The sequence below is a fragment of the Cervus elaphus genome, chromosome 8, assembly GCF_910594005.1.
Source record: "Cervus elaphus chromosome 8, mCerEla1.1, whole genome shotgun sequence".
Lineage (NCBI taxonomy): Eukaryota > Metazoa > Chordata > Mammalia > Artiodactyla > Cervidae > Cervus > Cervus elaphus.
The window spans coordinates 481,992-497,080 of NC_057822.1; the positions used below are offsets into that span (position 1 = coordinate 481,992).

Consider the following 15,089-nt stretch of genomic DNA (forward strand, 5'->3'; position numbering starts at 1 on the left):
GCTACCAGGTACCAACCTTTCCATAACCAGCCTTGTGTCTTCAAGTTCATCAACACTACATTAACCTTTAAACCAAAACCAGAGAAAAGCTACGGAAATGTTATTTCTGAGCACACTAAGCAAGCTGACAATGATATTACATAAGACAGCATAATTCTAGCAAGAGCACATGAGAATTTAGATTCAGAGTGCTCAATAAGTGAAATGTCAGTGCAGCTCCATAATTAATCTGAATTTGCATCATTATCCTCGCGGGCTAGAAGAAGAGAGTCACTGCTAACAGAGGACTCAGTCCTCCCATTTCTCTCCACCACTCCTCTTATTGCTTTTGCTTTCAAATGAAATATGAAGAAACAAAACAATAAACAAGACTTTATATGAAAGAGAATGACAGAAAACAATTTTAATCAACGCCACAAAGTAACCACACACATGGAACCAATATAGCTTAGGGATCTCAGAGGTAGTATGGTCCCCAAACCACCAAGAGAAAAAACATGAAAGTCACTAAGCTCCTAGGTGTATCCAAAAGCCACCAAAGCTGACTGCTCGGTGCTGAATAGAAAACCAACGCAGGCAGTAACACATAAGAAGCACCAAGGTCGGCCTTGCCTGGTGGTATAGCGGATAGGAATCCGCCTGCCAATGCAGGAGACACGGGTTCAACCCCTGGTCCGGGAAGATTCCACACGCCTCAGGCAACTACAGCCCCAGCACCACGACTACTGAAACCTGCGAGATCCAGGGCCTGAGAGCCCCAGCTACTAAGCCCACACGCCCAGAGCCCTGCTCCACAAGAGAAGCCCACGCACAGCAACAGAGGCCCAGCACAACCAAAAGTAAACACATACTTTAAATAAGTACACGAAAAGCACCGAGGTCTCTAAGAAAAGCCTGTTTAACTAGGTGATTATATACACCTCACCAGCGGACACTGTCCTGAAGGCAAGAGTCAATGGCTGTGAGAGGGGCTGTTGCCCTAACACCAGGATGACCGGAGCCAGGGCCTGGACAAGACACGTGGAAGCTCAGCTCCGCCCCTGTGCTTCTCCCCAGAGAGCGCATGCAGCCTCTATCCTGTGGGAGAGATGGCCATGCTCCTCACAGCTCTGCATTCACCATCTTGGGTTTTAGGGAAAAGAGCAGAGCAAAACTTTTCATTCATTCCATGCATATCAGTGGGAAAACCAGACCTCTCAAAGTCAAACTAGGCTGAAACAGTTAAGCATCATGTAAAAGGAAGTGGAAAGGGAAAAGAAATTCGGAGGCTCGGCCCACAGGGGCAACAGGGCTCTGGTGCTCATCCAGCCCATCGGTAGGTCCAGCTCAGTCTAGTCCACCACTGGTTTTAAAATCTCTTCTGGACTCTAGCTCAGAAAAAGGGAAATGCTACTGCTATAATCACCTCTTGTGATACACAAACGCTCTGGGAATAACCCTCCTTTTTTATTTTTTCTAAACACAGCCCACTTGATAGGCCTTTAAGGGCTCTCTACACTAGGGAAGCCACATCTGAAAGTTGGATGAGCTAAGAGAAAATAAAAGCAATGTGCTCAGTCACTTATACCCCGTAGTCTCAGCCAGGGGAAGGAGTAAATCCGACACATCTGACCTCTAACACTGCACAATAACAGAGCTACAGGCTTTTCAAATTAACAAAGAAATTAAAGAAACTAGAGATATGAAGAAATGAAATGCCGTTTAATCATCAACAGGCTCACATCTGCAAAATACTTAATTACTCCCAGAACTCAACCATGCTACGATGGAATATGAAGGGTAACATGATTTCACACTTTCCACTACTTTCTTTCTTTTTTATTTTCTGATGGTGCCATGCAGCTTGAGGGATCTCAGTTCCTTGACTAAGGATTGAACCCAGGCCCCTGCAGTAAAAGCATAAGAGTCATAACCACAGGGCTGCCAGGGAATTTCCCCACTGACTTTCTTTGCCTTGAAAATAACTTGCAATCCATATCTAAATCAGTTTTTACATTAACATCCCAATAAGAAAGGCTATTAAGGAGTGTAATCCTGGGAATTCCTTGGCAGTTCAGTGGTTAGGACTTCATGCTTTCACTGCCCACAAACTGTGCGGTGTGGCCCCCCAAGAAGGAAAATTCTACATAATTCCATTGCTCATGTTTCAGAGTTGTTAAGCACTGCAAATAACAATAGATCAAGTTAGATAATATTCAACAAACAAATAGGATAATTACTGAAGCCACACTTTAATCTCCACTAAAGCCGTTAAGCTTCAAGTATCCTGGTCTTCTTATACCTTGTTTGAACTAGCTGCTCCAACAAATTGGGGCAATTTTAAATTGTCCTGACTGGTGCCCAGCATAAGAGAACATTCTATTCCTCTGGATAATCCGGAACCCCAGAACAGAAATTAGCCATGTCCCTTGTCTTCTGAAACTCTAACTGAGGTCCATTATGACAATGTTTAATAAAACAAATCCATGATTTCATAACTAAAAGAGTCAGGAGCTCATTTATGTCCCACTATTCCTCAAAGACCAACTCCTGGCAGCTGCTTCCTTCATGCAGTAAAAGAACACAGTGCCTTTATTTTTCAAAGAGGTAGCAAACATTCTGCTCTATTTGGATTGAAAACCTAGCCAGCAGCTGGCCCCGTGAGATCTTCACCACGTGTATTTTAATCCTATACTAAAATAAGGCAAATGGCATTTTCCTGCTCTCTTTGCGCAAACAAAGGCTTCTGGAAGAGGAAGGCACAGCCCAAAGTCTATGCAAAGCTAATGGGACCGAAATGACAAGTTTCACACAGTGTATTTTCAACGTCCAGCAGGCATTATCAACAAAGCTTGGAGAGGAAGAGAGTCAATTTAGGTAGCTATGTTTAGAACTCAGATGTAATGAGAATGAGAAAACAGCCATCAATAATACACTCGCGCATTTTAAGCATCCTACTGAACTGTGTCTGTTTTTATTTAAGGCGCCTACGTGTTGGCCTGAGTCGGGGTGGGGACCCAACAAACTCAACGGGCCTTTTAAACAAACTAAGAATCTCAGCAAACACCAGGGCTCAAGTAGCTATTTCCTTTTACCAAAGTTCTCCACCCAAACAGAACATTTTCCTTTCAGAACATACAGACCATTGGAATGTACTATACAGAAGTTACTGTTCATTGTATGGTATCATTACCCTGCTAAAAAAAATATTAATAACATTGAGAATGTGATTGTTCCAATAGCTAAATCTCTTCAAATTTTCTGAAATGTGCTTGACTGCTCCATGAACAACTACTAAAAGTCACATGTCTCAAGTTAAAATCTAATAATTCCTATTTGAAGACAAATCAAATATTCACAATTACACACACAGTAAGCAAAGAGTTTTCAGTGTTCTGAATACTTTCCTACTATACTATAATTCTCTAAAGTTCAAGGTCTTCCAGTTTCATATTTTTCATGGTGCCTGGTAGTCACTAAATGTTCACTGGACTAATTTTTGTACTTTCAGAGGTTAAATTCTCTTGTTTCCTCACTTGTCTCCAGGGAAAGGTCCTGAGGCATCTATCCCATGCTTAGGTTGTCACGTGTCTAGCATCTACAAGCCAGGACATACTTGATAAGGCCTGTAATTACATAACTATGGAATAAGACAGGTTGGTTATCCAGTCTGGGCCTGCTGGCTACTGCAGGAGCAAGGTTGGCATGTGTATGGAATGACCTGACCATATATGCAGCCTGGACACCAAAACATAATTCTGGGTACTCAACAGCCCCCTATGTCAACCTGAAAGGGACATTCTACCTTAGTCAAGAGTTGCATGTCTGGCCATACAAACACTCATCAAATAACTAGGAGAACTGGCTTCATTTACTTCCCCTGCATTTTCTGTCTCGACTTTTACATAAGAAAGACGCTCTATTGCTCATATCTTTGTTACACAATTCCACAGAATTAGTTGATGTCAACTATGAGCCAGGAGTTGTGAGAGGTGCACAAGATGTCTAAGACATGGGACCAGAGTGTTCTCAGGCAGACAAGAACCTTGTGGAGGAGACACCATCATTATCCTATCATTTTGCAGGTTAAAACATATTTCTACAACTGTTTCCTCAATTAAATTTCCTAGTAACCTGTGGCACAAACAGGATTTGTTATACACATTTTGTGGAAGTGTGGATTAGAGAAGCCAAGGAACTCGCTTCCCAAGTCTGAAGCTCTTCTTTGGCATGTAGTCTCTCTTACACAGATAATTATCGTAAAAGGCAGATGGTAATAAACATTAAAAGGAAGGTATGAAGAGTCTATTAAGGCAGTATAAGCAGAGAAAGAGAAGAGCTTAATCTCCATACTGGGGAATTTGAGAATAGTGTGAAAGGAGGTAGATTTTGGCTTTGTCTCCTAGATGGGTTTTAGAGGTCAGGACACTTTCTGTCATTTAACAAGGGGAAAATATGTCTAGGGGCTAAAAAGCAATGGGAGGGGAAGGGAAATGAAATCAGGGCATCTAAGCAAAGCCACGAAGTAGGGAATTTCAGACAAACACAGAATCCTGTGTGGGTAGAGCCTGGCTGTGTAAGGATGCAACCGTGAGTCAGGCTGAACAGGTAAGCTGGGGCGCTGAAGGCCACCAGAGTGGAGACGTCCACCTGCAGTGCAGATAGGCTGAGGCTTCTCGGCAGAGGAATGGTAAGGCTGGCTTTATGTCTTAGGTTTGCGGTGCTTCCCGGCTCAGGGCGCCTGTCATTTTGAACAGGTCAGTTTGTTGTGTGCAGGATCATCCCGTTCACTACAGGACATTCGGCAACCCAGGTCCTTCCTTGCCTACTATCCGCCTGTGGTACTTTCCAGTCGAGACAGTATGCCATGACCTTGCATACATCCAAAGGCCCCAGGAGGCGGCACTGTCCCCAGTTTTAAAGATGGCTACCAACAGTGTCTAGACCAGGTTCAGATGAAGAGAAAAAGTAAGAAGAGTGTTTAGAAAAGATTTAGGGGGACTTCCCTCTCGATCCTGTGGTTAAGACTCCACACTTCTCCTGCAGGAGTTACAAGTGTGATCTCTGGCTGGGGAAGTAAGATGCTGCAATGTGGGAGGGAGGGAGGTGTGGGAGGAAAGTAGGAAGAAGAGATAGGAAAGATGGGATGATTAAGTCATAAGTGTGAGTAATGGGAGTAAAAGGAAAGACATGAGACAGACTGCAGAGACAGAACAGTCAACAAGATTTGACTTTTGTTGTTGAGGGAGGGAGAGGAACTGAGCATGAAACCAAGATTTCAAGTCTGTATAATGGAGAGAATGATAATGCCATTCACTAAATTAAGCAGAGAAGAAGATTGGGGGGAACTACTGAATTTGGTGATGGACAGGGAAGCCTGGCATGCTGTACTCCATGGGTTCTCAAAGAGTCGGACACGACTGAGCGACTGAACTGAACTGAATTGTAGGTTCTGCTCAAAATCCTTCAAGCTAGGCTTCAGCAGTACGTGAACCAAGAACTTCCAGATGTACAAGCTGGGTTTAGAAAAAGCGGGTGATCCAGAGATCAAATTGCCAACATTTGTTGGATCATGGAGAAAGCAAGGGAATTCCAGAAAAACAACTACTTCTGGTTCATTGACTACACAAGCCTTTGACTCTGTGGATCACAACAAACTGTGGAAAACTCCTAAACATATGGGCATATACACATTTTACAGATGAGGAAAGTGTCAATCAGAAGAGCCAAGGAAATTGCTTCCCAAGTAAAAAGTTTTTCTTTAGCATGTAGCCTCTCCTACATAGATAATTATGGTAAAATGCAGATGGTAATAAACATTAAGAGACAGACTACCTTACACTTCTCTTGAGAAATCTCTATGCAAGTCAAGAAGCAACAGTCAGAATCAGACATGTAACAGATGACTCGTTCACAACTGGGAAAGGAGTTCAACAAGGCTGTATATTGTCAACCTGCTTATTTAACTTACATGCAGAGTACATCATGTGAAATGCTGGGCTGGATTCATTCATTCACATTCATTCATTCATTTCACATTCATCCACATGTGAAATGCAGATGAATCACAAGCTGGAATCAAGAGTGCCAGGAGAAATATCAACAACCTCAGATATACAGATAATACCACTCAAATGGCAGAAAGTAAAGAGAAACTAGAGTTTCTTGATGATGGTGAAAGTGGAGAGTAAAAAAGCTGGGTTGAAACTCAACATTCAGAAAACTAACATCATGGCATCTGGTTCCATCACTTTATGGCAAACAGAAGTGAAAAAAGTTGAAGCAGTGACAGACTTTATTTTCTTGGGCTCCAAAATCACTGCAGATGGTGACTGTAGCCATGAAATTAAAAGATGCTTGTTCCTTGAAAGAAAAGCTATGACAAACCTAGACAGTGTATTAAAAAGCAGAGACATCACTTTCCCAACAAAGGTCTATACAGTCAAAGCTACGGTTTTTCCAGTAGTTACGTATGGATGTGAGAATTGGACTATAAAGAAAGCTGAGCACAGGATTGATGCTTTTGAACTGTGGTACTGGAGAAGACTCTTGAGAGTCTCCTGGACTGCAAGGAGATCAAACCAGTCAATCCTAAGGGAAATTAGTCCTGCATATTCATTGGAAGGACTGAAGTTGAATACTTTGGCCACCTGATGTGAAGAGCCGACTCTTTGGAAAAGACCCTGATGCTGGGAAAGAGTGAAGGCAGGAAGAGAAGGGGACAACAGAGGATGAGATGGTTGGATGGCATCACCCATTCAACGGACATGAGTTTGAGCAAGTTCTGGGAGATGGTGAATGACAGGGAAGCCTGGTGTGCTGCATTCCATGGGGTGGCAGAGTTGGATACAACTGATCAATTAAACAACAACAAAGGGTTCCAACACTATTTGTTTTAAAACACCATCCTCAGGCTTCCGTGGTAGTCTAACATTTAAGGAGCCACCTGGCAAAGCAAGGGTCACCGGCTGGACCCCTGGTTTGGGAAGATCCCACCTGCCTCAGAGCTACTAAGCCCATGCACCACAACCACTCAGCCTGCATCCTGGACCACTCGAGCCCCAGCTACGGAGCCGTGGCACTCAGAGCCGCTCCATGCAACGGGAGAAGCCACCGCCAACGAGACGCCCGTACACCGCCACTAGAGCGAGCCTTCCTGCGGCAGCAAAGACCCACCACAGCCAGTAACAGATAAATCTTGAAGAGAAAAAAAAATCTTAAGAAACGTCCTGTTTTTAGAAATCTTGTCTCTGCTCCTCATTCCAAGCATGTATAGATAACTGAAGTTACCCCTCCTTCAACAATAAATACTGGACCTAATATGGATCCTCCCGTAATTTCATTAAATATTTTCAGCAAGGATTCGTCTAAATTTCACTGCAAAGTATATGTCTATGAACTCCTGAAAACATGTGAGACTCTTTCAAAACTATTTTTATGATCATAATAAGTAGCAGTAGCTGAGGAAGTAGTCACCGTCTCTTCACCGTGCTGACAGCCGCACTGACGGAGCCAAAGCAGTGCTGGGGAGACTGCGACAGCCCGCGCTCGGCCCAGGACAGGGGGACTCACGCCTCGACCACACTCGCAGACGAGAACTGACGGAAGCCGGTTCCGACCTCACAGATCCCAAAGAGTCTCACAGACGCCTCCCTCCCACAAAGTCCAAGAATCGCACTTTTGAGATCTACTGCCCTGGGGGTTTACAACAGCATGAGTAAAACCAGCTCCCTGAGAGCACTGGAAACAGCCAACAGTTCCACTCCTTCCTTTGATCTATTTAGATTCAGTTCAAAGACAATGATGAGCCACCGTTTTTCACTGAACGCCTCTGGATATGAGAGTATGGGGTACCGTCCGGGGTAGTCAACCTCCAAGAGACCGCCCGGGATCCTCACTTCCTGGTTTTACACCCTCGGGCAACCCCGTGTGACCTACAGGGTGGAGCAGAAAGGACGGCATTCAGCAGAGATCAGGCTGCAGAAACACCATGGCTGCCACCTCAGCGTCTCCGTTTCTCTCTCGGATCATTCATTCCGTGGGAAGCCAGCTGCCAAGCCGTGAGCAGCTCTGTGGAGGAGCCCCCGCAGTAAGGAACCGAGTCTTCTCTCAATGGCTACTAAGTGAGCTTGGAAACAGATTCCCCAGACCTCGGCCGAGCGCGCAGGGGACGGGAGCCCTGACTGACAGGCTGACTGTAACCTCACAAGAGACCCTGAGTCAGAACGTGCCAGCTAAGCTACTCCCAAATTCTTGACCCTGAGGAACTCTGTGAGATAATAAATCTTGTTTTAAGTTGGTAACTTTGCAAGTAATGTTTATGTAACATAGATAACCAGTAACTCTCCTTCCCCTCAAATTTCAAAATACGGCTTAAAAAAAGAGACACAAATATAAAAGTTAACAGTGAAAGACAATATGAGTTAAGTGCCAAGTCAGTATTCCAGACATAAGTTCAGATCAGGAAAAATTTTTCTGTGGCCCAGAGAGTTGAGAAAAGCTTTCCCCAAAGAGCTAGAACTTGAACTGAGCTTTCAAGAAGAAGCAGGCTTCAGCTAAGTGGAGGAGAATACTCCAGGGAGGAAGAAATGAGTACAGCAAAGTGACAGCTTAAAAAGAGGGGAGCTCTTGGGAAAAGTCAGGAGATGAAGTAGTAAATGTAGAAATAAGTCAGCTTAAAGAGGGTTTTAAATATGACTAAGTTTAGCTTTTATCACTGGACAGACACTCAAGGTTTCTGAACAGGCAAGTAATGTAACTACAGCAGTAATTCCGAGAACTTCCAAAAGGCTTCCCTCTCTTCCCAATGAACTTTTGTAAAACCACTCATATATATACACCTTTACATCTCAGTCTCACTTTGCTGGATGGATATGAATCACCAATGGGCTTCCCCTGGCGGCTCAGGGGTAGAGAAGCCACCTCTGGAATGAAATGATATTGGCAAGTCCCTGGCGGTCCAGTGGTTAGGATCCAGTGCTCTCTTTGCTGGGGTCTGGGTTCAATCGCTGGTCAGGGAACTAAGATCCCACATGGTGTCCCCGGGGCACAGTCAAAGGAAAAAATACATAAAGTGGCATCTATAAAAATCAGCTAAAATGGAGAGTTAATTCTAGAATAAGTCAAAAACTCTAAATTATGTCTATTTGCCAGAACATTTTATTTATAATTTTATTACTTAAATTTGTATTTTATAATCAATATCCTTCATGTTCAAAATTTGTGTGTGACCCCAGTCAAATTCCGTGTTTGCTGAACACATACCATGTAAAATAAAGAGTTCTTGGTGAACTGGCTACTCCCTCAACAGGATCATAGAAACCTTCATGAGCACCTTTCCTTCGCTCTTCTGTTACCTGATGTCAAGAGTTTAAAAGCCCAAGCACAACACCTTGACCTCCTTGGAGTACAGATACTAGAAAAATCCAACGAAAAAGCAAACATAAAATTACACCACAGTGCCTACAAAACATTTAGGCTCATGCTCTTCCCTAATTCTGGCTGCAAAATTAATATGAATCCTCATTTTATATTCTCTTCATTAAAAATGTCAGACAAAATACAAGCCTCAAAAATAGTTTTTGGAAACATGACCGCTGGCAAGATGGGACCTGTTTTCATGATAAATACTTACTGTGTGAGAACCGCTGGGTGATGGGGGTCCCGGGATAAGGGTATGTCCGACTCTCCCACTGGATGTTCCCTTCCTGAACAGCCTTTATGAAACCATGGTAACACTGGTGGGCTACACCTAAAGACAAAAGTAACCAACGCCTCAGCCTGGACTCTTCACTCGTAAACCAAATTATAAAATTGAATCTACTGTCTCATCACTTTTATAAGATGTAAGTTTCTTTGAGGAACTCCAAATTTCTTTGTTTTTTTTCATTCAAAGACAGAAAACAAAATCACATAAGTTCAAAACTGGAAGATCTAATCTTCAGATTTTACCAAGGTTAAATGACTCCCTCAAGGTGACAAAATCTGCTCACACTTTAACTCTGCTTCTCTTACGTCACATCATGAGGAAACACATCAAAATAACTGGTGCTGTTTACTCCAAAACAAAGAGGCTTGGGAGATAATTTAGTTTTGCGAGAAAAAATACAGTAAAACAATCTCTGGAATATAACAGCTGTTCAGTAAATATCTATAGTTAGACCACGTATTCTCCGTATTAAACAAGGAGATAATAATTAGCTGACAGTGGATTATGAAATGATGAATTTATAACTAAGGAAAGCTGTCTAAAAAAAAAAAATCAGAGTTTTTACTATAATGCTAGATACATGTCATTATATACATGTCCAAACTCACAGAATGTACCCCCTAAAGTAAACCACAGATTTTGAGTGACAATGATACATCAATATTATCAATGCAGGATCATCAACTGTAAAATGTACCACCCTGGTGAGGATGCTGAAAGTGGGAGAGGCTGTGAGTGTCTGGGGGCAGAAGGTATACAGGAAATCTATGACCTGTGCAATTTTGCCGTGAACCTAAAACCACTCTAAAAAAAAATGAAGTCTCTTTTTAAAAAAGTGAGAGCTTCATACTTCTGGAACAATCTGTTTTTCCAACACATGAAATTACTATCTTATTTCAAAGAGAAGCATTTTGAATGAAGTGTACAATCAATTATTTACATTTTGAAAGAATACCACTCTTGAATTTATGCCACCTTGAGGATCCTTAAGCAGGATCAGAGAACATGTTTTCCAGTGATGATCATCCTCCCTTGGCTGAACTCACAGATAAGAACTGGAATATGAAAAAGACATGGCCATTTTTAATGTGTGACCATACTGTCAACTATACACTGCACTGGTAAAGTAATGCAAATTTTCAAATCTTGGATTGAGATAAGGCAGTAATGAATAAAAGACAGATACGTAATGATGGAGGGGAGAAAAAACTGTCCTGGCAGTGACTTCTCCCAGAAGATCTAAGACTGGGAATACTAGGTTAAGGTTCTTTTCTCTTAAAAAAAGAAAAAAAGATCGAAATGATAAGAATCCAAGAATAAATAAATATCTTTGATTAGATCACCACCCCTCATGTATGATTCTTCCTCCTCTATTTTCGAGGTAAAACCATCTACCTCCGTAGTGCAGGGAGCCAGTCTCTCCTGCAGAGGCCATTAATTCTGCAAACAGAAGCAGGTTGTACATGCCAGTGTTACCAGTTGTGAGCAGATGCGCGCAGGGCTGGGGGAAAGTTTCAACACAGCTGGTCCTTATTAGCCATCAAGGTTGGACTCTGGACAACTGATAAGGACCCTACTCCCCAGAGAACCACTCTGCTTCTAGGAAAGATTTTAAGACTGATTCTGATCTAAACATTTTCCTCTCTCATATCTCTGGCTGCCTTGCTCACACCAGCAAAGAAAAAGTCAATACAACCCTTGCTTTGATCAAAGATTATTCAACTGGCTTGGTCATCTTCATTAAAAAAAAAAAAAAAAAAAGGCCCTTTCCACCTAAAACGGAATGAAATAAAATAACTGTTATTAATTAAAAATACAGGGGACTGCCCTGACGGTCCAGTGGTTAAGACTTGACTCTCCAGCATAGTGGGTGTAGGTCTGATCCCCGGTCGGGGGGCTAAGACCCCACATACCTCATGGCCAAAAAACCAAAAAACCAAAAACAGAAGCAATATTGTAACAATTCAATAAAGACTTTAAAAATGGCCCACATAAAAAAATATTTGAAAAAATATAGTATAACTAGTAACCTCAACATTTAGTTAAAGCTGAAATCTTGATTAGAAAATGGAGGGGAGAAAAAGGAGAAATTCATTTTAAAAAGTAAAATACATATATAGGATCTGGGCTGTTTAGAGATAAAATCAAGCAGTAAGTGCTTTCATAACTCCACATCTGCCATAAACAGCTACTTTAAGCTATTCGCAGTTTGCTATGAGGACTGTAAAGCAGTTATAATAGTCCTGACAATGGTAAGAGTTACATGAAGGTTTGCTCTTACTGTCAATCCATATTCATCCCTACTCTACCTATTCAAGAATAATACAATTTACCAGATCAACTCCAAGAATATGCAGGAAAAGAATCCTCATTTTAAAACTGCAAATTGGATTAAAAACTGCAGTATTCAAGTTGTTCATAAACTAGGCAGGATAACGAGAAAAGGAAAATGTCCAGAGCTAACTGTCTAAGTGTTAGAACCACAATAAATGTAAGGGAGAAAAGAGAAAAGGAAACTGAGAGATTAAAAGTCATTCAAAGAAACCTTAAATGAGTAAATAGAGCTCCCGCGCCCCACAGTACCTTTAATAAGCCGGTACCACTGCTTGCAGACAAGGGCCGCAGTTTTGTGCTCCTGGTATGGGGAGAGGAAGGAGAGGATATACTCCAAAACTTCTTCTGGCAGCTCAGACATGGACCTGTTATGTCGAGTCTCCTCAGCCTCCAGCGCCGCGCGGGGCTCCTCATCTGGCTCCATCGTCCCTTCCAGCACGGTTTCCTCCTGGTCCACAGCCATGAAACTGTCATCTTCGCTGTCTGAGGAGCTGGCCATGACATTCCACGCGACAGCTACAGCAGGAGAGAAGCACATCAGTGTACTCTGTCTGAAGTTCTGAAACAGCTCAGGCACACGCAGCCAAGCTGTTCACGATTTCTTTCAGGTGCTCAGATTGAAACCTGTCCTTTAGCACTTCCCCACACTAGTTGTGAGCTACCTTAATTTGTCAGGTACAGCTCAAATACCAAGCCCATCCCAAATATCTAATAAATCTCTAGAAGTTTCTGATAGCAATTTTTTTCGTCTTCACTGAAAACCTAGAGTGTCAGCCAAGTTCTGGTATAACCATAAAACCAAAAGACTTGAGCTCAACAACTCCTCTAACTCAAGGATATGATCGGCAATAACAAAGGGAACGGCAACTAGCTTCCCTCAGCCAGTAATATGATTCAAGACCTCAAACGCGGAAGAAAAAACTAACAGCGCATCCTAAAAGAGTAAAAAGAACACTCTGAGGACATGGGAATAAGAAATGATAGGGTGCTTTTTTGAGCTTTTACACAAGACAGTTCACTTAAGAGGATAGTAAATATTCTAATAACAAGCTTAACTAGCTGTAATACCAAATACAAGGCAATATTTAAAACAGGAAACATCGAAACAGATCCGAGGAGTCAAAAACTGAAAACAATATAAATACCCATCGACAAGAGAACAGATAGACTGTGCTACATTCAAACAGCAGGAAGGAAGGAACCACAGATTCACACATGGGTAAATCTTAATCCTGAGCAAAAGAAGACAGAAAAGTACATACTACTTATCCATGCTTATATCAAATTGAACACTAGGCAAAAACAATTTATGTACAATATCTTAAAAACTGGAAAGAATGATCACAGCAAGAAAAACATGAGTCAAAACTCATGAAATTGCTCCTAACATAATGCATCTGCCAAACTAGCTCACGATACTGCAATGCCTCCTAACCAAGTGGCTGCTGATGAACCGATGGTGGTGAACAAACCAGGGGCTACTGAGAAGCAGGGGATTGGCCTAACGCTCACGGTCGGGAGGGGGGCGGTGCAGAGGAAGGGCAGCAGCAATCCCCTCCACTCCCTGGAAGCAGAGGACTGTGATGGGTGTACTACAAACTGTGTTAAATAAAAGATCCTGGATAGCCACCTCTGCTCTGCTTTGAGTGAACTCTTTTCCACACGCTTATCTTGCTAGAGGAAGGCCTCTCCATTTCCAGCCCTAACTCCAAGGCTGAAGAGTACAGTTACACATCAAAATGACTATACTACCCAAGGCAATCTACAGGATCGATGCAATCCCTATCAAGTCAACAATGGCATTTTTCACAAAACTAGAACAAAAATTCTTAAATTTTGTATAGAGACATAAAAGATCCTGAATAGCCAAAGCAATCTTGAGAAAGAAAAACAGAGCTGGAAGAATCAGGCTCCCTGACTACTCTCCATGCTACAAAGCTACAGTAATCAAAACAGCATGGACGTGGCACAAAAACAGAAATATAGATCATTGGAACAGGATAGGAAGCTCAGAAATAAACCTATGCACCTCTGGTCCATTAATCTATGGCAAAGTGGTGCTGGGAAAACTGGACAGCTATATGCAAAACAAAAATGAAATTATAACACTCCTTAGCACCACACAGAAACATAAACTCAAAATGGATCAAAGACAAATATAAGACCAGAAGGAAAACATAGTCAGACCACTTTTTGACATGAATCGCAGCAAGGTATTTATCGAGCCGTCTCCCAGAGTAATGGAAATAAAAGCAAAAGTAAATAAGTGGGATCTAAATAAATTCAGTAACTTTTGCATAGCAAAGGAAACCATAAACAAAACAAAAAGACAACCTAGAGAATAGAAGAAAATATTTGCAAATAATGTGACTGACAAAGGGTTCAGTTCAGTTCAGTTGCTCAGTCGTGTCTGACTTTGCAACCCCATGGCCTGCAGCACCCCAGGCCTCCCTGTCCATCACCAACTCCCGGAGTATGCTCAACTCATGTCCATCGAGTCGGTGATGCCATCCAACCATCTCATCCTCTGCCATCCCCTTCTCCTCCTGCCTTCAATCTTTCCCAGCATCAGGGTCTTTTCCAAAGAGTCAGTTCTTTGCATCAAGTGGCCAAAGTATTGGAATTTCAGCTTTAGCATCAGTCCTTTCAATGAATATTCAGGACTGATTTCCTTTAGGATGGACTGGGTGGATCTCCTTGCAGTCCAAGGGACTCTCAAGAGTCTTCTCCAACACCACAGTTCAAAAGCATCGATTCTTCGGTGCTCAGCTTTCTTTATAGTCCAACTCTCATTTCCATACATGACTACTGGAAAAACCACAGCTTTGACTTAGATCCCACGGAGTCACAAAAAGAAGATATCCCACTAATTCCTCTCAAAGAGATTAACCCAGTAAGAGTCAAAGACACAAAGAATACCAACACAAGACAGATTGTGGTACCAAACAAGTTCTAGCAGCTCAGGGAAGGAAGAGATGGCTTCCAACTAGTTTGAGAAAGAAGTTACACAGAAGCAAGCCTTTGAAGAATAGGGTTAGGGTTAGTCATCCCAAAGAATGAAATGGGG

General features: G+C 42.3%; 1 protein-coding gene across 2 annotated transcripts in view; it reads right to left on the reverse strand.

The window, feature by feature from the left end:
• The window catches only part of FBXO42 (F-box protein 42), a 117,038-nt gene that overhangs the window by 39,950 nt on the left and 61,999 nt on the right, over positions 1-15,089 (reverse strand). For both annotated transcript variants that reach the window (XM_043908914.1, XM_043908913.1), the window contains exons 2-3: positions 12,272-12,538; positions 9,614-9,730 (exon numbers count right to left, since the gene is read on the reverse strand). In XM_043908914.1, coding sequence (XP_043764849.1) covers positions 9,614-9,730; positions 12,272-12,521 — 367 coding nt within the window. In that variant the 5' untranslated portion in view covers positions 12,522-12,538. The remainder of the gene's footprint in view (positions 1-9,613; positions 9,731-12,271; positions 12,539-15,089) is intronic.